The following is a 22,600-nucleotide window of genomic DNA, read 5'->3' on the forward strand; positions in this document are numbered from 1 at the left end:
ATCTATTTGGGGTGCGAAGGGGAGAAAACTAGGGAAGAAAGGAGGAAGAAGGAAAAGTTACTACTACATTAATTATACTGGGCTTTGGACTCAAGTCAGGAAGAATATTACAGAGTTACCAGTTGGAAATAAATGACTTCCACAGATGTTTAGACAATTCATAAGAAGAGCATAGACTGGGACAAATAATAAAGACATGTGACTTTTCATGGGATAAAATGAAAACTACTGCTTTTGATCCACTCCGCTTAAATCCTTGTAAAGTACCAGGGCGCCAACAAATTTGAGGAATTTGTAAACAGAATGCTGAAGACTGACATAATCAAAAGGTTTCTGATTACAGAATGTTCAGAACCAATGGCCCTGATTTAAGATTTAAATACGCAAATTAAGCCTCACTAAAATGTTTTTAGATGTATGCTTGCCAGTTTTAGCAAATAAAAATACAGGACCACTGAGCTAAATTTGCAGATATAGGCTTATCCTAAAAAAAACAAAACAAAAAAAACTATTCATTGTTTACCTGAAATTCAAATTTAATGGGAGGTCTTATATTTCTATTTGGGGCAGGGTCTCTATAAATATCCCTGTTCTGATAAGATATATCAAGTAAAAGCTGAGAATTCAAATTCAATGATGATGAGAAAAGAAAAAAAGAAAAATTACTTCCAGTGAATTACAAAAGGTTTGAAATTAATGGATTATATGAATATTAAGTCTTACAGTACATTAAACCATAAAACTGGTTACTATAGAACACTAAATTAACTTTATACTGCTATCTCCTGTGGCACAGAACTGAGGAGCTGAAGGACACCTGATACAGTACTTTATCTATGATAGATGCTTACTAAATATCTCTTCATTGATGATCCAGACGATGCAGGCCTAGCCTGCTCGTTTTACATTAAAAAAAAATCTGAATAGTTTGGGTATGAGCAGGAAGGCAGCTGGCTTGATGACCGAGTGATTAAAGTAATAACATAGGACTATCTTCTCCTTGAATGAACTGCAAGTAGTAAAGAGAAATCACATTTATAGAACATAATAAAAGAAAGGTCTCAAGAATTCTGGTGCAACAAGCGTTCTCACAGGCAGACCTTGGCCAAAGGAAATAACACTAGTGTTAATTCAGATCACTTGGAAGTGAATGAAAATTCTATCATTCATGCAGCTTGTTGGAATGGTGCATGCTTTTGGTTTAAATCAGAGTATTCTATAAAGGAAATAATTTGAACCGAGAAAGCTGCTGTGGGGTTCATTAAGCTGTGTAATATATTTTTTATTCATCAAGCCTCATCTCCTTGCCAAATGCTTATGAGACACACTAAGAGACAGTGGATTTTTTTTTAAAGGTAGTTTTAACAAATGGGCTTTGTTGGAAGTAAAAATTACTGATCTAGTAAAGGAAAAAATTCTAAATACATTACCTTTCTAAAATCTGCCCACCTCTTTTCTCAAATACACAAATCAAATACAACCCAACATAAAAGAAAAAAAAAATTTCCAGTTGTCTTGGATTATCACTAGATATTTACTAAAATCATTTAGAACATAGTTTACTATTTTTTTTATTTGTACTACTCTATCTTAATGGTTTAGAAATGAAATCTTCATCTAGAATACAGGCATTAAAACTTATTTGCAAATAATAAATAACAGAAGTGACTTAGTACTATAGTTCTCAACCCCTATGCCGTGTCTCCAGTTGTTTTTGTTTTTTTTTTACAAAGGCAACAAAGTCCTATTAGTAACACTTCTCGTTAGGAGGAAGCACTATCCCTACCACCCTCCCCATACAACTTACCCAGTACTGGGTATGTACTAGTGATACTTGCTAATTTCTAAGACTATATAAAATCTTTGGCTGAAGCTTTAATTCTGTGAATGGTTGAATTACTACTCTAGTATGGTGGGAAAGGGTCAAAATCCAACAAACTAAATTTCTACCAACATAAACATTTATGTCACCAGTAAAGAAGCCCATTGCTGCTCTTACTTATCCTGGTATCTTATTTTGGCACTTTTGAAACAAGGAAAATTAAAACTTGTAGGAAATTTTATTTTAATTTTTTTCAAAACTCACTCTATATCTTAGGCAAATGAAGGAAACACACAGAAAAGATAATGCAAATAGAGGTAGGAAAAAATAGTTGTTAAATGAATTAGCTGGCAGTATGCTGGAGTTCTTTATCCAAGAACTCTGAACGGAAATTCACAAACTTAGGAACTCTGGGTTATTACGCATTATAGGTATGGAGATCGTATACCAAAAAAAGCTTGTTTTGAAATAAAGTTAAATTCAATAAAGCCCTGCTTTCTATTATCTGAGTGAAAGAGCTGAAATTCATTAATGGGGAGAAAGAACAGGAAATCCTTTATTAATTCAGTGGGAAATACCTATTGGTAGTCAAGGAACTGTTTAGGGTTTTTTCCTCTCTGACTCAAAGGTGCTAAAGATTTCAAGGAAGTAATCTGTAGAAAGCACACGGCCCAGTGCATTATTTCAAAACCCAGGTGTTATAGTATGATGAATTAATCACTCACTCCCTTTAATTTTTAAAACATCTTTCTCAAGATTACTGTAAAGGAGCTAATGTCAACAATTGAAGCAGGTTAGAGAATAAATGTGTAAGGCTATGGAAGAGTGTCTGTGTGTGTGTGCACATGTGTATGTGTGATATAATGGCCCGTGAAATCCAACATCTTACAAAGAAACTATAAAGAGATATAGGAACATATTTGTTCAAAAGAGTCCATCAAGTTTGTAAAAGGTGTTCTTTTTATAGAGAACACTTGATTTGACATTTGGTTATCTTTATCTCTTAGCAGCAAATATTTTTTTAATACAATTAACAGGTGGAGTATGTTTAGCGATGCGATACAATAATTCTATGAGATGTGTCTCAGTAGTCTCACTCCTGTTACATCCACTTTCAGAGAAAAATCACACACTAAGAAAACCAAGTAATTTCCTCCTCGTGCCACACATAGGACACCGTAGTGTATAAGGCAGCCAGGAAGGCTGCTGTGTTTCACCTCTGCACAGAAATCACTAGAGATATGATTTCAGGGTTTTCTGTGCAGGGGGAGAGAATGAAGCAACTAGTTGGAATGCCAGGGGCAAAAAGAGTGGGTGCTCTCATCCCACTGCCAACTCAAAAGCTGGAAGCCAATCCTTCACTATCGTATTTGTCCTAATGAATACAGGAAGAGTGGGGTTTATAAGTCTGTATGTACATATTTGGAGTTGGCTAGGGTTTTTTTTTAAATGTTTTATTTTATTTTTGAGAGAGTGTGTATGTGAGAGAGAGAGAGTGCGGGGATGGGGCAGAGAGATGGGGACAGAGGATCCAAAGTGGGCTCCACGCTGACAGCAGAGCACCTGATGCAGGGCTTAAGATCATGACCTGAGCTGAAGTTGGACACTCAATAGACTGAGCCACTCAGGTGCCTCATTGAGTTGTTGTCGTTTTTTGTTTTTTGTTTTTTTTTTTACGTTTATTCATTTATTTTGAGACACAGAGAGAGCACAAGTGAGGGAGCGGCAGAGAGAGAGGGAGAGAGAGAGAATCCTAAGTCAGTACAGAGCCTGATGTGGGGCTCAAACCCACAAACTATGAGATCATGACCTGAGCCAAAACCAGGATTCGGATGTTTAACCAACCGAGCCACCCAGCGTACATATCTGGAGTTGTATATGGACACACAGTTGAAGGAGGAGAGGGGGGAAGAGAGATCAAGGTATTAACAGTGGTGAGAGAAAGACAGACTTGGGAAACTCTACAATTAATATCACAGAAACCCAGGATTTCTAAGGACACAGTAGAAAAAGCACAGCCTAATATAACAGAAATGCCTTATTCAAGTTTAGTGAAAAATCACATCCTTCAGAAAGTCTCAGTAACAACCATTGGCTACGAATAATTTATTTTATTCGAGAAAGAAGAAATATTTCTTCTCCCACCTCACCCCATTACACTACTAATGTAATATGCATGTGGCAGTTGGATAGGTAAAACAAACTGGTGACACAGTAAACTTTTATACTCACAAGGCTACCACCGTAGACAGATGATGGGAACACAGATGGCTTTGGAAAAAAAGGGAGCTGAATGAATGAAAAGTCCTTTGTTTAACTGATCGACCTACTTTTATTGCTTATCCATTGTTCAGGTTCTTACTTTCAACACAGTATTATTTATTTGAAAGTCTTCATATGCTTTATCTTTAATCCTCACAACAATCCTCAAAGTAGGTATTATTAATCCTATATTACAGATAAGGAGGCAGACCTGCAGAAATGCTCAACTATGAGCCACTGAAGTTGCAAAGCCAGGATGAGATTCCATACTGCCTCTGTGAGTCTTGACGGGCTTGGGACATAAGCTCTAGTACCTATTACCTAGTAAAGCCAACACTTACTCAGGCAAAGAAGGATATTTAGGAAGGGTTATGGGCTGAGTTGTGTTTCCCCCCAAATGCATACCTTGAAGCCTTAATCCCTGGTACTTCAGAATGTGACTATATTTGGAGACTGAGCCTTTAAAAAGGCTGATTAAGTTTTAGGGGCACCTGGGTGGCTCAATTGGTTAAAGATCCGACTCTTGATTTTGGTTTGTGAGTTTGAATTCTGCATCAGAGCCCTGCGTTGGGCTCTGCACTGACAGCATGGAGGCTACTTGGGATTCTCACTGTCCCTCCCCCATTTCCTCCCTCATGTACCCGGCTCATGCTTGCTCTCTTTCTCTCAAAAATAAACATTAAAAAAAAAAAAAACAGGTTGGTTAAGTTAAAATAAAGCCAATAGAGTGGGCCCTAATCCAATCTGATTGGTGTTCTTAGAACAAGAAGACATTTAGATGCAAACAGACACCAGGGGTATGCATCCACAGAAGAAAGACCATTTGAGGACACAACATGAGGGCAGTCATGTGCAAGTCAGGAAGAGTCCTCAGAATGAAACCACCCTGATTTTGGACTTCTAGCCTCTGGAACTGTGGGGAAACAAATTTCTGATTTAAGCAACCCAGTCTGTGGTATTTTGTTACAGCAACCCTAGGAAATGAATACGGAAGAGAGAAGAAATCATCGAATGCGGTAATACACAGACTACAAAAGTTTAACAGCAGCTCATCTGTTGTTCAAAACTAGACTGCGAGACGTTTCAGATTTTGGCCCTGCTAATGAAACAGGAAGGAGTTCCATTCCTGGAGGCACTAAAGGACTGTGGCTCTGCCTGCCAGGCACACCCCTTCCAGGGTATTCCTCTCCTGCTACCCTACCTATCCCTTCTCGATCTCACACACAGAAATGTGGCTGAAATGTCCCCACAATGCCAACATACACACCCTAACAAGCAAGGTACATGATAAATTAAAAGCATTTCAAAGGCATGGCCCAGTGTTGTTACTTCAGATCTTGCTAGAATAACATGACATTTATAAAAATACAACCCACTGGATATTTGGCACAGTTTGGGAATGAAGAATATGTCGACTGAGAAGCCAATACCCCAGGCTGTCAAAAAAATCTCAAGCCAAGATTTCTTTTATAAACATCACCTATCTTTAAAAATTCTACATTCTAGGAAGAAAATGTCTGCTTATTTTCTAAGTCTCTTTTTGCCTGAACATAAAACACATAAACCATACATAAGAACATACTAAATGCTCAATGTTCCACACTGATGGAACAGCTCTGTGCATCTGGCAAAAGCAGCAACACTTGCAGCCATGGCCATGGGTCACCCTCAGGTGACACACCTATGCAGAGCCCCCATTCAACACCGGCCACCTCCAATCCCGATGAGCACTGAAAGGGGGTATTTACACATTATTTTTTCAGATACTAGCCAAACAATGTTCCCGTTCACTCTCTCACTCACCTTGGACCATACAAAATTTAACATCTGGGAGGATAAATGCAGCCTCAAAAGCATACGACAAGGGTGAGCAGTCATCGACGAATTCTCCTCAAGCAAAGAGGGTTTGCCAGCCTCCTTCTGAGGTACAGGCCCTGAAAGGCCAACTGTGGTATGTTTGAGTTTCCATCAGGCCTGGTGCTTGCTGGCTGCTGCTACGTTCAGTCAGAACCCCACGGCCCAACTGTCCTATAAACATCGCACCCTTCTGCTAAGAACTGCTTGCCTAGACTTACTCCTTGGAGCCGAGAATATGCTGTTTGAGAGCTGCAGCCTGCATGTTAACTAGCTCTTGGAGCACAGCTGACCCCTCTCTTCTCCAGGGCAGTGACTGCTCTGAAAAAATACGCACATTCACATGAACCTAACAAGAACAGGAAGAAAAGTCCAGATTTTCCTCACCATGTGCCACCCAGCCATGTTTACACTGATCGCAAGTCCTCAGGTTAATCTTCCCCGGCTGAAAACATTCACACGTGCAGTTTACCAGTGTGCAACGGATGGCCTGAAAAATAGAGGAAAAAAAAGGATCAGCATCTGTTCAAAGGTATTGTATTTCTTTACCATTTTAATAAGTAACATCCATTTCCATTTTTAAAGGCTTTATGTTGGTAGGGGCCTGGAGTGTTTTAAAAATAAATTTGGATACCATCAAAATCTCTTACCAAAAAAAAAAATGTAAGAAAACAAAGCTCACACACTAATAGAATGTTTCATGTCATTCATATTTAACCTTTAAATTAGAAACGTAGACCAAGCAGAATAAGAATAAAGGATTATGTATTCTACAAGATGCTTGATTTGTAACGCTAGGGATCCCAAACAGAACAAAATATTGCTGCTACTATATATTCCCATTTAAGTTTATCCACTTGGCAATAATGCAGGAAAATACATTCTACTACAATAATGCTCAAGTGAAATGTTGGTGAAAGTAAAACATGACATACAAATATTATTATTAGAATGTTACTTTTCTTCTGCTGAGTTTCACTTAGATGCTTTGTTAATCTTTCAGATACACTTTGAAAGACATCCCTATTGGCTCAATAAAATCTAACATACTTCTGGTATTATTTATCTACTTTCCAATTCCTTGTCTTTCCATTTTGATATTAATTTCATTTTCATTCCTATTTTGAAAAATACAAAACAACATTCCTTTTACTTTAATGGTGATGTAAGAAACCAAGTTTAAATTTGTTTTTAGATCATATATGGAATAGGAAAAGCCATTTATGCAAACATCTTATATTGGTAACAATCCAACTGGATCTTAGAAAACTGAAAAACACACTCAAAAAACTTTCCTTACGATTACTTTCTAAAAACATTTTACCAGTTTATATTATAAAGTGAATCCACAGAAAATTAGCATAAATGAAGTGTAACTTTTTATGGATAAAAACCTATGCTTAAAACTTGTGCAAAAGCTGACCTTATGCTCCTAGACCACACTTAATAAATTTATCTCATATATTTAGTTCTAATTTGCATGGAAATTCTGAAGACAGAAGGGACTTAGTCCGATCATTCACAGATTAACAATCTACTGTAACTATCTGAACTGCCAGGAAAAGATGGCTCTACAGCTTTAGATGCAATCAATGCTTACTGATTTGGGGTGGGGGAGTGGTGTTTGGAGGAGAGGCTGCAACTACCTGAAACTGCAGTTCTACAACTGAAAGATATGCTCACTTACACAGCTTCCAGATGCTCATATTCCTAGAGCTCATATTCCATTTGGATTTTTATATAAACTGTCTCACTTATAACAGACAGTATTTTAGATATTGTCAACACTGTTGGGCCAATTCCATTTACAGAGAGTAAAACTGGACAGGTTTTACTGTCCCTTATCAGGCAAGTTTGAAAAGTATTTCACTTTCACTAATGAACGTTAAATCTATAGTTTCCCTGTTCGGTTTGCAATAAGAGTCTGTCTTCACGATAGACTCCTTCCTTAGTTCACCTCCACCTCTAATTTGCTGCTCCATTACCACTGGGGAAACACGCAATTGTATAATCTGCCTGGTATTTCAGGGTTTGTCTTCCAATGTCAACAGTCCAATTATGTATTAGCCAGGTTGTGAAACTTTGCTTTATGTATCGTGATTTGAAGAATTACTAATAAGAAATAGGAACACCAAAGGAAATGCTGACTAAGCAAGAATAATATATATATTTGTAGGTTATATGAGGAAATACTTCTCCCAAAGTTTCTTATTTCAATTTCAATAGTTTACTGACTGAGCAATATATCAGAATGTAACAGGTTAGAAACAGCTTCTTTAAATAACATGTTCATCAGTTAATGAACTCACAACTTGACTGTAATATGGTCAAAAAACCCAAACCCAAACAAAACAGTTTAGTTTAGAGGGAGGTGTTTCTACTAAAGAAAAAAAAATGCACTTCACAAACTATCTAATTATAAATTCAGATATGGCAACCACATTGAAATGAAAATATTCATGTAATCTGAACAGCTTTAATAAAAGCTTTCAAAAACATACCAAAAAAAATCACCTCTGCTGTACCAAAATTTAAAAATTCCCAATAAAATGATTTCTCAAGGATTATATGTTAACTCCAGCATAAAAGACATACATGTTTTAAATCATTACTTTGTTAATATTTAAGTATTTTACAAAAATAGCCTAATTTTATATTGTGTTTAAAGCACACTTTTGTCACTTTTAATTATTGCTACATTCAGGACAGAACAAATTAAGAGACTACAGATTTGCTTTATTTTTATGTATAATTATTTATTCACTGATTAAATCATTTATTCATTTGCTCTAAACCAGCTTATGATTTAAATATTTTCTCTACCTAAGTAACTTTATACATCTGGCACATTTGGGAATTAAGTTCATCATCCTTTTTTTATGAATTCTACTCTTTTTGTACCTAAACACACAAACATTGGAACACCTCAACTCCTTTTGTATATAAACACTTAAACACTGGAATATCCATTTGTATTTCTATGAATTCCAGAAGGTCTACTTGTTTTAAATTCAGATTTTTATAGACTACAATTGTTCCTTAAGGGAATTATATATATTTAAACAATATGGTCTAAATAAATATTTTGAGTAAGAGACTATTGTGGCTTCAAAGGAAGTTTTATTCTAAATAACATTTTTGAAACAGCATAAAACTTTGACATACTATTTATTCACAACAAAACAGAACCAATGTGATCACTTGCCAACTCACCCACACTTAAAGAAAATAAATTATCATAAAATTATCAAAAGCAGTTAAGCCTCAAAAATGTACATGCTTTACAAGGAGACAGCTGGGAAGAGTAGAAATGGATAAGCTTTCATTTTTGTGAGCATATTCACGTCTTCCTTCATTCAGCCAACATGTGAATTCCTCCCACTCACTGCTGAGCACTCTCAACTATAGAAAATCCAGAGATGACGATGAGGTGGCAGAAAGGGGACACCAGGAAAGGAGTAGACAGTTTAGTCAGACTGTTCCCACCTATATATCAGGGACTTCATGCAGGTCTGGCTATCTCAGGTTATCAACCCCTCCATGACTCATCAGGAGTGCTCTGTTTTTCTTTTCTCAGTTCTTACATGATCAGCATTGACAAATCCCCAGAACAATAACAATGATAAATTTTCTTAAGCCTGCAACTTATTAAAAGTAATTATTCTTTCTGCTTACCTTTACCATGGATTTCTTGAAAGAAAAATCCATGCACCCAACACCTACTGCTTCCAATTCCGCACAACCACCTACATTTTAATTTTGCAATCTGGTTTCTGTCCCACACGTTCCTGAAACTTTCTCCAAAAGGAATGTTCTCATGAATTTTGGTCCCTTTTTCTAGTCTCCTGGTCTTCCGAGACCTCAGTGCAGCTTCCGGCACTCTTCCTTCATTCCTGGGCTGTAGAGACCAACAATCCTAGTTTCACTGGCAACAACTTCTCACTCACTCTCCACTGTAAATAAATACAGGTGTTTCCCACGGCCAGGCTCTCTCATTTTTTATTTTGGCAATTCTATCCCCTCCTCCAGCTTCAAATACTATCATTATGCAAAAACCATTATTTTGTAGCCAAGTACTGTGTTAAGTGGCAAGAAACGGGTGGCAGAGTCTGTGTTCAGGGACTTGACAGAGTTTGTGGGGAGTAGGTGTAGAGGAAAGACCCTAAGAAGAGAAGGAAGCCCTCAAAAGGGCTAGAGAAGCAATCAACTCTTTTTATTCTTCTGTCTTTTCTTCTTCCAAAGGTAGGATTTAAAAATTTTTAACAGTAACCTATTACCTAGTATCATTAATAATAGCTAGACTTACTGGATATTTGCCATTTTCTACTTACTAATGTCACATACTTTACAAACATTAGCTCTCTTAATCCTCAGAAAATACCATGAGGTTAGCACTATCATTACCTTTATTTCACAAATGAGGAAACTAAGGTGGAGATAATTCAGTACCCTGCCTAAAGACACTGAACTAATAAAGCCACAGGAAGCCGACCCAGGTCTGTGTGAACTCTCCATATGACCGAGAACCTTGAGTTATAATCCCATTCAGTCAAGCAATCTTTGGGCAGAGCCCTTCAATCTGCCCACCATTCAACCCCACTGTACACTCTTAACTCTTGCTCATCTTTCAGATTTTAACTTGAATACTACTTCTATTCCTGAGGGCAGCTGCCCTCATTTCCCAGTCAAGTTCCCCATTAGTTTCCTGTTTCACAAGGGGTTTTTCTGTCATAGCACTTGAGACAGTTGTGAATATTTATCTGCAACTTATCTATAATCTATTACATATAAATGTATTTATTCATCTGTGTGAATACTTGATTAATATCTGTCTTCCCTTCTAGAATTTAAGCTCCATGAGGGCAGTCCAACACGTTTGTTGAGATTACAACGTACACTGGCAAATGACAGGTACTCAAAAGGCACTTGAAATACATGATTCTCAGAGCCTTTTTCCTCATCTCTAACAGTAGCAATAACATCACAAGTGTCAAAGGACTTAAATGAAATAATGACTATAAGGCCCATGGCACTGTGTCTAGTAACAGTAAAAAGTTTCAGTAAATGGAAACCATTTATGACACTAAGAAACTTTCCATATATTATATTTGAATTTCCCCCCATGATTCTTCCCAATGTGCTATTTATCCAATGCTTTATCAAATGTTTAACACATAGTCTTAATGAATAGACTGACATACATGATGCTATATTATTCATACTATAGTCCTCTAAGATAAGCATGACAGTGATTAGTATTTGTTTTTAATATTAGGGATCAGAAATGTTTATATGGATATTACATGGCTCTTAAATGACAGGGTGATTTCCCAACTATTAATCAGTTTATATCCATTCTCTACAGAGAAAGGAAGAAAACATACAATTAAACCAGTAAATTATAAATATTGACATTCAAAGTATATCTAAAATAAAATAGGCCAATTTAGAATAAAAATATTTAATCAAAGTTTGAGCAGTAACATTTTTACATTTGAATATTAAATTAGAGTGCATTTGAAAGTATTCTGGATGAGTTCCAAAGCCATATTCAAATAAGATTCTGTTATCACGAAAACTGAAGTCTCTTCAGCTTTATTATGCTCATAGCTGGCTTGAACTCCGCAAGAATATGGGAGCTAAACATCAATCTTCTCACCAAATGACATTTCTCAGGAAAACATGGATGGTGGCTTCAGCTAATATTTAGTGTACCTCATAAAAGAACTATAAACAAGTCTAATTAATAAATCTATTAGCCATTTCTTATCTGGGGACATGTACACAAGTTACATATTAATATAAAATAACAAAAGGCAAAATAAGGCAAGGGGGCAATTAGAAACATAAGACATATATTCTGAAGCAGTAATCATACAAAGTGAACAAAAAATTAAAAATTTAAATTCTAGGTTTTGTCTTTCCACAAGAAATACTATTATTTGCCAGGAGCTCCCTTCAAGTGACCTACATTAAAACTGAACTATGGAAAGAGCTAATCATTAATACAGCATCTATTCTGCCCTATCAGTTTCTATTGTAAATGCAGGTGGGTAGATTCTAAGTATACAAACTAATTGCCTATGATGGCTGTAAGTGACAAGGTTTACCTTTTTTATTTTTAACAACAAATTTCTTAATAAACGGAATTTTCTACTTTGGAAGTCACATGTACATATAAATATGTAAAACTGGCCAATCCTCCATGAGGCTACAAAATAGTCTGTGTTACCATGAACTCTTATTAAGTCATCACTACATGTTATTCATCTCTGAACACACAAGTCCAAGAAAGAAAGGTACACATGGTGACAGAGATCAAGTGAACCATTTTATTGAGTAGGAAAATCGTCCTTGAATGACTTTGGTCTTAAAAATAAATAAATAAAAATGTGGAATAAAATTATCTGTTCACAAATCTGGAAGCCAAGTATTATGTCACAGACTACACTGTAGTAATTACAAAGCATTATGAAGAGAATGGCCAAAAAGATGCACAGAGATTAGTGGGACTTCCACACACATTTATAAATCTTGTATATGAAAACCTAAGACAAATAGAGTACTTCAATAGCAATGTCACAAAGATTCTAAAGAATTCACATGACAGTAATGGTGACTAAGTCAGAAAATAGATTCCTGTACAAATTTCAGGTCAGTTTTTTCCCCTCTCATTTTCACACGGCTGATACATAAACCTAATGGAAAAGAAACAACTTTCCAAAGAAGTACTTTGAGGGATGCCTGGGTGGCTCAGGTGGTTGAGCATCTGACTCTTGAATTTGGCTCAGGTCAAATGATCCCAGAGTGTGGGACTGAGCTCCCTGTCAGGCTTCTTGCTAAGTGTGGAGCCTGCTTGGGACTCATTCATTCATTCATTCATTCATTCATTCATTCATTCTCTCTCTCTCCCCCTTCCCATGAGTACACACACTCTCTCAAATAAAATAAAATAAAATAAAATAAAATAAAATAAAATAAAATAAAATAAAACAAAAGTACTGAGTGTCAACTAACACTTAGAAAATCTATAGGACACTGCCTCTTAGAACTCCTCAGTATCCTAAATTTGTCCAACACACACTGCAGTCTGAGCAAAGAAAACTCAATTTTTTTGCATGGTGGACAGTTACTGGGCCAATATGAACTAGACAACAGCACAAGAAATGGACTTTTACTTGATTACAAAACTCATACAGGATTAAAGCAAAGGTATATCCCCCTGTTTTGCTATAGGATTTTGCAATCCTTGTTTGCAAAGCAAGATACAACAGCATGAGCTGAACAGACACTGAACACTGACCAAAAGATGCAAGGTTTTAAATATCCTACAAAGAAATTTTATAACAACCTAGAAGTCTTATCTAACTCTATTAGACTATTAATATAAATCTATATTTATAACAAGCTGGGTATGTTTTCAGCATTTATACCAGAAAAATACAAACCCAAGTTTGAATGTGCAATGTTCACAGAGTTCACAAAAAGAAATTATCAGTGAATATAAGGTGTACTATAAAAATTAAGGATCCACAGAGTGTTGAAATGCACGTAAATGCCACTACTTGTAATAGAACAGTAACAACAGCAAATGAGAAGCAATGAAGCTAATGCTGTCTGCTTAACAAAACCCATTCAAAATTTCACAATGGAAAATTACAGCAGATGCATGTATCATATTTGGTGGTAAGATAAATTTGAAATTGAAAAATTAACCCTTCAATAAAATGTTCCTTCAAATTTGTCTCAATGTTTTTAATATCATACGAAGAAATAGCAACCTGATCAAACGATCATTTTGTTGTACCTTTGTGCTCTGAAACTTCTTGGTGTCTTCAAAACTAGATTTTGTGGCTGAATCAGAGGATTTGAAAATACACAGTAAGGCCAGACTCACTACAAGGGCCAAATGCCAACGATGTAAACCTGGTCAAGATGAAAAGCTGGACAATTCAAAGATGGTCAAACTTCAACAAAACACCACGAGAATAAAATTATTGATCGAGGAAATACATCATCTTCACAATAAACACTTCCAAAATAATTGAAAGAGATTCACTGGGGAAAAGCGGCCTTTCAACACCATTTACTGTTAAAATCCAGAATTTTTAAACTTTGAGTTTTTCTTAAAAGCTATGATCCCAGGATGCCTGGGTGGCTCAGTTGGTTAAGCGCCTGACTTCAGTTCAGGTCCTCACGGTTCGTGAGTTCGAGTCCTACATCGGGCTCTATGCTGACAGTTACAAGCTTGGAACCTGCTTCAGATTCTGTGTCTCCCTCTCTGCTGTCTCCACTCACACTATGTCTCACTTTCTCTCAAAATCGAATAAACATTTTAAAAAAATTTTAAGGGGTACCTGGGTGGCTCAGTCAGTTAAGCATCTGACTTTGGCCCAGGTCATAATCTCATAGTCCATGAGTTCAAACCCCGTGTCAGGCTCTGTGCTGACAGCTTAGAGCCTGGAGCCTGCTTCAGATTCTGTGTCTTCCTCTCTCCCTGCCTGCCCCTCTCCCGCTCGCCTTCTCTCTCTCTCAAAACTAAATAAATATTAAAAAAATTTAAAAAAATTTTAAGCTATGATCCCTCCATCAAGTGGCAAAATCAATAAAAAAATATGGCATATTCATATGATGAAATATTATTTGGCCATCAAAAGGAATACTGATATATAGTACAACACAGATGAACCTTGAAAACATTATGTTAAGTAAAAGAAACCATTCACAAGACCACATATATAGGGTTCCATTCATACAAAATGTTCAGAACATAAAAATCCATAAAGACAGAAAGTAGTTAGTGGTTACTTAGAGCTTGCAGGGGTAGCTAAAGGATTTTTTGAGGTAATAAAAATGTGCCAGAATGAATCTGATGATGGTTGCGCCCAGCTGTGAATATTCTAAAATCTATTTAATAGTATACTTTAAATGGTAGAATGTATGGTATATGAACTCTATCTCACTAGAGTTATTTAAGAGGGATGAGGGACAAAACTCACTGCATCCTCTGGTTTCTACTGGTGGTGTTATTTAACTCATAAGATAGCATTCCCTCATAAGGTGTTACTTAACTCGTAAGATAGCATACATAATGTAATGGAACACCCTTCTTTAACCTAGTAGGTCTTCAATATACAAATGCTAAATGAGTGGATACACAGAAAGCAAATGAAAAAATTTCACTGTTCCTTAAATTTGAAAATACCTTCTGCTTTGAAAATATTAAAACTTAATATATCCATTTAAAAACTGGCAATTATTTTCTAAGTCCACTGCTATTTTTCCATCAGGAAAATCTAGGACATTCTTCAACAGACTGGGGGGGGGGGCGGGAAGGTGATTCTCAGTTATGTTCACATACTAATATCAGGATACTAAAACAACTAAGAGAATTTGTTAAAAAACTGATAATGATGAATTCTGTCATATATACTAGCAAAAATATTCCTCAATTTATTGTCATGAAAAAGTTACTTCAGCAAAAGTCATGAAGCAAATTTGGTTTAGGGGGAGGGAGCAAAGAGGGGAAACCATAAGCTTCTGAGTAAATGTTTACACATGAGTGTTAATGTTTCCATGACTTTGTGTGAATATATAAACACAAACAGGGAGAAAGAGACATATACACAGGCACATAAATTTTCACAGACATGGATCCAATGAGCATCTGTAGTCATTACCTTACGACCACAACCTACTATCAATCGACATGAGGAAGACCCCATTTAAATAATTTAGGAGTTCAGAGTAAAAATCAACAGCGGGATATAGCCAATTATATAAGGAAAATATCCATGCTTCTATGGCATCAAAGCACATGCAGGCTTTGGAGTGCATGTGTTATGTTTTTTTCCCCCCAATTAAATTAGGCCTATGGTAATACAAGCTATTTTGTTAGGCAATTAGTAATATTAGAGAAACAGGAAATGAAAAGGCATTTCAATTTGGGCAGAAACATTTTATTTTCTTACCTAACAGTTAACAATTAAGATATTCCATTTACTGCCTGTATGCTTACACATTTTACAGACTACTCACACAGGCAGCTGTGATAATTAGAAAGGAAATACTCTTTCAATGAACATACCTATCATCTATTGAAAATAAGGGATTAGCTCGCCATACAAAGTAACCCATTTTAACTAAACTCTGTCTACATTTACCAGAATGCGTAACTTTATAGAAGGAGCCAAAGCACCTCTGATATCACATGAATGCTAAGCAATACTCATCTCATTTCACCTTAATGTTGAATCAGCGATTCTGTATTCCATTGATATACATTTTATTCATTTTCACTAATGCAATTTGAAAGGTGGTAATGTGATTACATTTCTCGGTGGCATTCATGAAAACAATTACTAATATAATATGATGGGGAAGACATTAATAAGGAAGGGATTGATAATGAGATGCAAGAAGATTTATAAACCTTTAAGCACTTTACAAAGAAATACTTCCTCATTAGGCAAGAAGCAAGACAAGAGAAAGCCTGAGTTCCAGTATTTCAGAAGCAGCTTCAATCCCAGGAACGATGATCTGCATGATGATCTCAGATTTTGGTGACCAAGCAAAGAGGTGCAGGAATAACCCAAGACTTATCCCAAGTTGTGCCCAAATGTAAGACATCATCCTGACTTGATGATGCCTCTCCTTGCCAGGCAGCGTGGGAAGGACTCCTTCAAGGAAGGAGTACCTCTAAATCTTGATCCTCTACAAAAGGAGCTAGCCACCTTATTTGAAATGCCAAGCACAGTAATGAATCCATTTACCAAGCAAGAACATAAAAGGTGGGTGACCTTTTAACTAAATTTACTCCTCTAGGTTTGTGAAAAGAATTTATCCCAGTGAAGCAACAAGGGAGACAAGTTGTTGCATTTTAGAGTGTATCATTTCAGATGACAACTCTGATTACCCAGGCCAATTGAGGCAGCCTTCGTGAGACTAATAATATCCTACGTTTGTACAGTGCTATGAAGCTTGCATAATATTTCAAATACATTCTCATATTTAATCATCAAAATCCCCCAAATTAGAGATTTTTCAAACAGCAGAAAATGAGGCTCTGAGATGTCCTTAAATGGCCACATCTAGTAATCCAGGGCTCTTTCCACTCTGCCTGTGTATGAAAGGCAAGAAGCGAAATAATCCCCCTTGCTACCCTCCCTCCACAGTGAGATTTCCTCAGATATACATTTTTTTCAGTTACAACAGGAGTTTAAAATGAAGTAAGATGTGGACAAAACTACACTCAAAGGGAGAGGTGTGGGTAAAGGTTTAAGCAACTTAAAAAGGTGGGGTAAACTGCTAAGTAAGCAGTTAATTTATACTAGGATTTTCTACAAAATGGTACATTTTAGACAGAGAAAGCAACTCTGAGCAGCTTTTTGTAGAGTTTTTAAATGGTTATACTAAGAAAGGCCAAAATCTAAAAAAAAGTGACACAAGGTATCCTTAAGAACACTTGGTTTATTTTATATCACCTTATTTCTACATGTCTTGGGATTGCCCATAAATAAGGAGTGTATCTCAATAAACATTTTAATACTTTCCATTGTGCATATATAACTGTACATCATAATTATGTCTGATTATGAAAGAATGTGTCTCTTTTGCCCAAGAGCAGATATCACCTCAGGAATCATACCCATTACAAATAATAATAATGAGATGATGAACAGTCTACATGCCCTCTTATACGTTATTTATGTTAGGTCACAGATTCCCTAGGGGTCTGTGCTGAGACCTGGACTGGCTTCATTAGAGCTTCATATAAATCACTAAAGGCACATCTTGATTTTACCACTGGCTAGAGTCACCAGAATTTTTCAAGTGAAACCTCTCAGGTAATACATTTTTTAAAAACACAAATACAACGTTATCATTTCTTCTAAAAGGTAGTTTTCTCAAATTCAAAGAGCTACATTCCAATGCTCAGAGAAACCTCACAAATTTCTATGGAATCTATAAGCATCTGAGGGTAAAACGTGCCCTAGAGTATTGAAAAAACATTATTCTCTTTTTTCTTGTAAGGATTAGTTGGTTAAAAGACAAAAGAGAGACATATACTTATAGAGAAAGACGGCGAAAAGCAGACCATCTAGCTGCTAACAAATGCTTCAACATTACTGAGCAAATGGAGAAACGTATGCAATGGCTGTCAGGAACTCTGAGCTAACTCTTAAAAATTAAGAAATAAATAGAAAGCCTTGTGGAAAAAAAGGGAGTCTTCCAGAACAATGTTAATGTCATCTTGGGCATGTGGACTGGGTTCACATGTGTGTCAGCTGAATCAACATAATGGGCTATAACAGCTTCGAAGCAGCTAATATGGTCCATTGGGTCAATAATCCGTGAACTAAGAAGGATTTACTTGATAGACTATAAATGGTTCATAAGAACTCAAAAATCACTCCATCAGATCAAAAATCCAATTTTCATATGGTGCCTTTGTACGAATTAGCCAAAAGAAAGTAATAGCTCTAAAGGACTTCAAGGTCTATCAGTTAAAAATTTACTTTTTAAAGAACAGTGTAGAGGAGGAAGAATTAAATGTATCTCTCTCTCTAGTGAACCAATGTATTTTAAGGGGAAAAATACATTTTATGATGGAAAGCTAATATACAACAGGAAATATTCATGGAGCTTCTCATATTTTCCTATGGGTACTTGGATGTATGAATCCAAACAAATGAAAACATACACATACACATGCATCCCCACCCCCTCCCCGTATATCTCTGCATACCCATATACATTATCAGTACGTAGACTACAAAACACTGATAGCAACATTCAAAGATGAGGAATTATATTTTATTTTTGCTTCTTTACATAGTCTGTATTGTGGGTCTGTGGTATGAGGCCATGGAGATGGCACATGGATACTGGAAAATTCTTTCATCTTCATGTATGGAAAAGCAGACAAAAAAAAATATAAAAGGCAAACAGTAGGAACTACAATACATTTTCCACATTTAAGAGAGAGACGAGCGGGCTGGCTAAAGGGTATATAGTCGGTGTTTACAGATAACTTCAACTTCTGCCCACTCTACACTACAGAGAAATACTAGCCTTATCCTCTATTTGTGGATTTCATTATGAACTCACACTAGGTGATAGTGGTTGCAGATTAATTTTTTTTAATGTAAGTCTATCTATGTGAATAAATGTATTTACTAAGTTCATGGCAATGAAGAAAAGCAGAGAAAAATGCTCCAAAAAATATAACAGGCTGTAATTAGAATTCTTAACAAGAAAGAATTCCTTTCCCAGGGAAGAAAATGTGATCTATCACTTCTCTCTCAAAATGCTATTAGCCTCTCTTCATCATAAGGACAACAAAAAGGAATCTTTTTTCTTTTTACAGGAGTAACACTGAATAAAATAATAGATGTTTTTACATCAAAGTGTATTAGCTATTGACATAAACTCAGTCCTCTTAACCTTTACACAAGGGAAAGAAAAATTCCAATAATTCTGAAATAGACAGATAAAACTTTTCTCTGTGGCTACAGCCCTGTACTATTATATGTAACTGCTTATTTTTAAAAAGAGCCTTATTGGTGCTCTCAGAAGGATTTTCTTTTATACATAGCTTTATCCTATAATTTTGTCCCTGTTGGGCACGCTGCCTAAATTTAAACACAAACAGTCAAGCAATGAAGAAACATTAACACATTTACTGTGAACAAAAACTCCCAGTTGTACAGTGAAATTTTAATACATTTCAACTTATCTCTTTTACTAATGGGGAGAGTACAAACCCTGCAGGAATTCGCTCTGCAAACTGGTAATTACAGTAGACTCACTTTTTTATAATGCATATGTATAGTCAGACACAAAAAACCCTGGCTGCCCTTTTGATGTAGGTTACAATAGGAATGTTTTAAAAATTATGAAAATGTACAGCAATTCTAAAGGAATGCATTATTTCATGGAAAACTGTCCTTTAACTCTGTATATGGACACAAACAGACATATATTTAGATATTTGCTTTATACACCAGAAGGCACAAGCTTTATCAGCATGTGCTTTCATGTCATTTTCCCTATAATCTTAGTGTATAGAATAAATCTACTCCTTTTTTTCTATAAAGCTAGATGTGATTTTGAGTATCATAATTCATCTCTTACATAAAGATGATATTCTTTCATGTGTCTGGTTTTCCTATTTTATCCCCTCTAGTTTTAGGTATTAAATCTGTATTTTGAGATCTCATAGAATCTCTTTATTAAATAATTAAGGATTCCAAAGCAATAATTTGTCTCTCGGTATAGGCAGGCATAACCCCTTGACAAAAAAGACCCTCATACATACCTGCACAGACCAGGAACCACATATCCTGATATTAATAATAGCACAGAAAGCCAACAAATATGAAGTAAAATCTCAGTTACTATTCATATCACTTGCTAGACACTTTACATTTATCTGTCAAATCTTTCGTTGCATAACTTTCTAAGAAATTTCAATCTGATAGAATGCTAAGAAGCTATCAATATATAATTTACATTAAAATCATGTTTCTAAGTATTGGCATACTAAGGAAAAAAACAAAAGCAGAGAAAGCTTTTCAGTAGACATAACATGTGTAATACCTTGAGAATTTTAATAAACAAACAAACAAATAAATAAATCTGCTAAAATGTCTGTGAATGAATAGCATCTACTAATTGCAGGGACACCTATCTGAAAATAGACACCATAAAATTCACATAATGCATAAAACATATAGAATACACTACCAAAATATGCAAGCTGTTGTACAGAAATAATTTCCTGATCATCCAAATTCAGGCAACAGTGACAAGAGGTTAACATTCTCAGTCAGCTTGGCTGTGGTAGACTCCACTAGTCATTAGAGGGAAGACAGGTTTTAGATACCCTAGAAAAAAGCATCTTCTTTTGATGATGCATACCTAGCTAATATTCGAGGCAATATTAGTAACATTCTAACTTTAGGTCTATCATTATAGAGATACCTTCTTCTACTCTACCATCACCATCCTTCTGCTGCCAAAGTTGACACACACACACTTCACATGCAGATACACATACATAGTACCTGAAATCAAAAAAAAAGAAAATCAAACTCGTCAAAGTTCATGAGCCAGGCACTACCTCTGTCACAGACAATATATATATCCTTGGGCAATAATATCTACTGCTTCTATCTGGCAATGAGATAGCTTACTGCCCATTTTTTAAAAAGCCAAACGCCAAAATACATTTTTTTAAGTCAGTTTTTTGCAGCTGCCCCTGTTCTTCCTTGATCCAAGTGTTACTAAAAATATCATGTTGTGGCTTTAATATGAATAAATTAATAGGAGTATGCCTCAAGGACAGCTACATGTAAAACTTCAGCCTCTGAAGAATCGATTCACACTATACAAACACAACTGAGCATTAAAGAGCAACACTTCTAAAATGTATGTGATCTGTCCACACGAAGCATTTGTGCTTTCATGTGCTAAAACTCTGTTACTCCAAAGACAAGGCCAGAAGTTGTGAAACACCAACATATCATCTGCTCCCTCCCAACTAAATTCTGAATGCAAAGTGATCAGGGATAGGAGTTTAATATCAACCATATTCAAATGATTTGAAGGGTTAAATCATAAGTTGTGCTGTAGTAACTTACAACTTTCTTAGGGTCGAAGAATCAGAAGTATAAGTTGACAATTCTAATTCCCTTGCTGCAAGATGCAGTGATAGCTGTCAACGAAAGCCTACATACAACTGCCCTTCAATGATAGGCACGCGCACGCGCGCACACACACATACACACACACCCATTTAACATCTCCAAATGAACACCTCCCTCGATTTGTCTTCCAGTAAAGGTAAAAAGTAGGGTGAGGGAGTCACTTTGAATTCCCTGCACAGATGAAACCTTCTCAATCTGTGCTCTTGCTCTGGAAAGGAATGAAATGGTCAGAGTATTACAGGATACTGGTTAATAGGTAAGCAATACATGAAAAAGAGGTAATATATTAAGATGTTTAACACTTTGATACATTTCAATTTTTCTTTACTGATTCAGAAGGTATTTCCATATGTTATGGTGTCTCCACCTCTTCACTATGATTACCCTTAGACAAGTGAATACATTATTGGATGATCAAATACACACAAACTAGCTTTGGTGGTCTACAAAGAATGATAAAGGAAGACAGTAGCAACCAATAAAGTTTTACTACATTTATCAGTCACCCACATTCAGAACCCTAATATATCGAAAGCCTATGCCTAGCCTACATTATGTGTTTTGAATAATTCCAGAGGGACCGTAAGTAGATGACCACAGACCACAGACATTGCTGTTCATGAAACTGGACATCACTGCCAAACAAAAACAAACAGAACCCAAGAAAACAGAGTATAAACTATATTTCTGCCAAGTACTTCACAGTATTATAAGGTAACTATTTCCTACACTATTTGGACAATTAGTCCATTCCACTTGGGTGAACCATAAATAGATCAAGAAAGCACAATTCATACGATTTAACTGAAATATTATCTGAATATCCACAGAACTGGCAGTGAACATGTTTTAATATTTTGTGTTTGATCATATCCAGTAAATCTGAGGCTATTATTTTAATTGTAAAATATATTACCTGTGTTCAAGTTAACAACAAAGCACAGCTACCAGA

At 35.9% G+C, this 22,600-nt stretch overlaps 1 protein-coding gene across 26 annotated transcripts in view; it reads right to left on the reverse strand.

Moving 5' to 3' along the window:
- Positions 1 to 22,600, reverse strand: part of BNC2 (basonuclin 2) — a 437,823-nt gene that overhangs the window by 153,814 nt on the left and 261,409 nt on the right. For 24 of the 26 annotated variants that reach the window (XM_019816007.3, XM_019816005.3, XM_019816000.3 and 21 more), the window contains one exon: positions 6,326 to 6,428. In XM_019816007.3, the coding sequence (XP_019671566.1) occupies positions 6,326 to 6,428 (103 nt within the window). Of the gene's footprint in view, positions 1 to 6,325; positions 6,429 to 9,613; positions 10,222 to 20,923; positions 22,016 to 22,600 lie in introns of those variants that run through there. The other 2 variants (XM_019816013.3, XM_019816006.3) reach the window with 2 other exon arrangements.

This window comes from Felis catus, chromosome D4 (genome assembly GCF_018350175.1).
Source record: "Felis catus isolate Fca126 chromosome D4, F.catus_Fca126_mat1.0, whole genome shotgun sequence".
Classification (NCBI taxonomy): Eukaryota; Metazoa; Chordata; class Mammalia; order Carnivora; family Felidae; genus Felis; species Felis catus.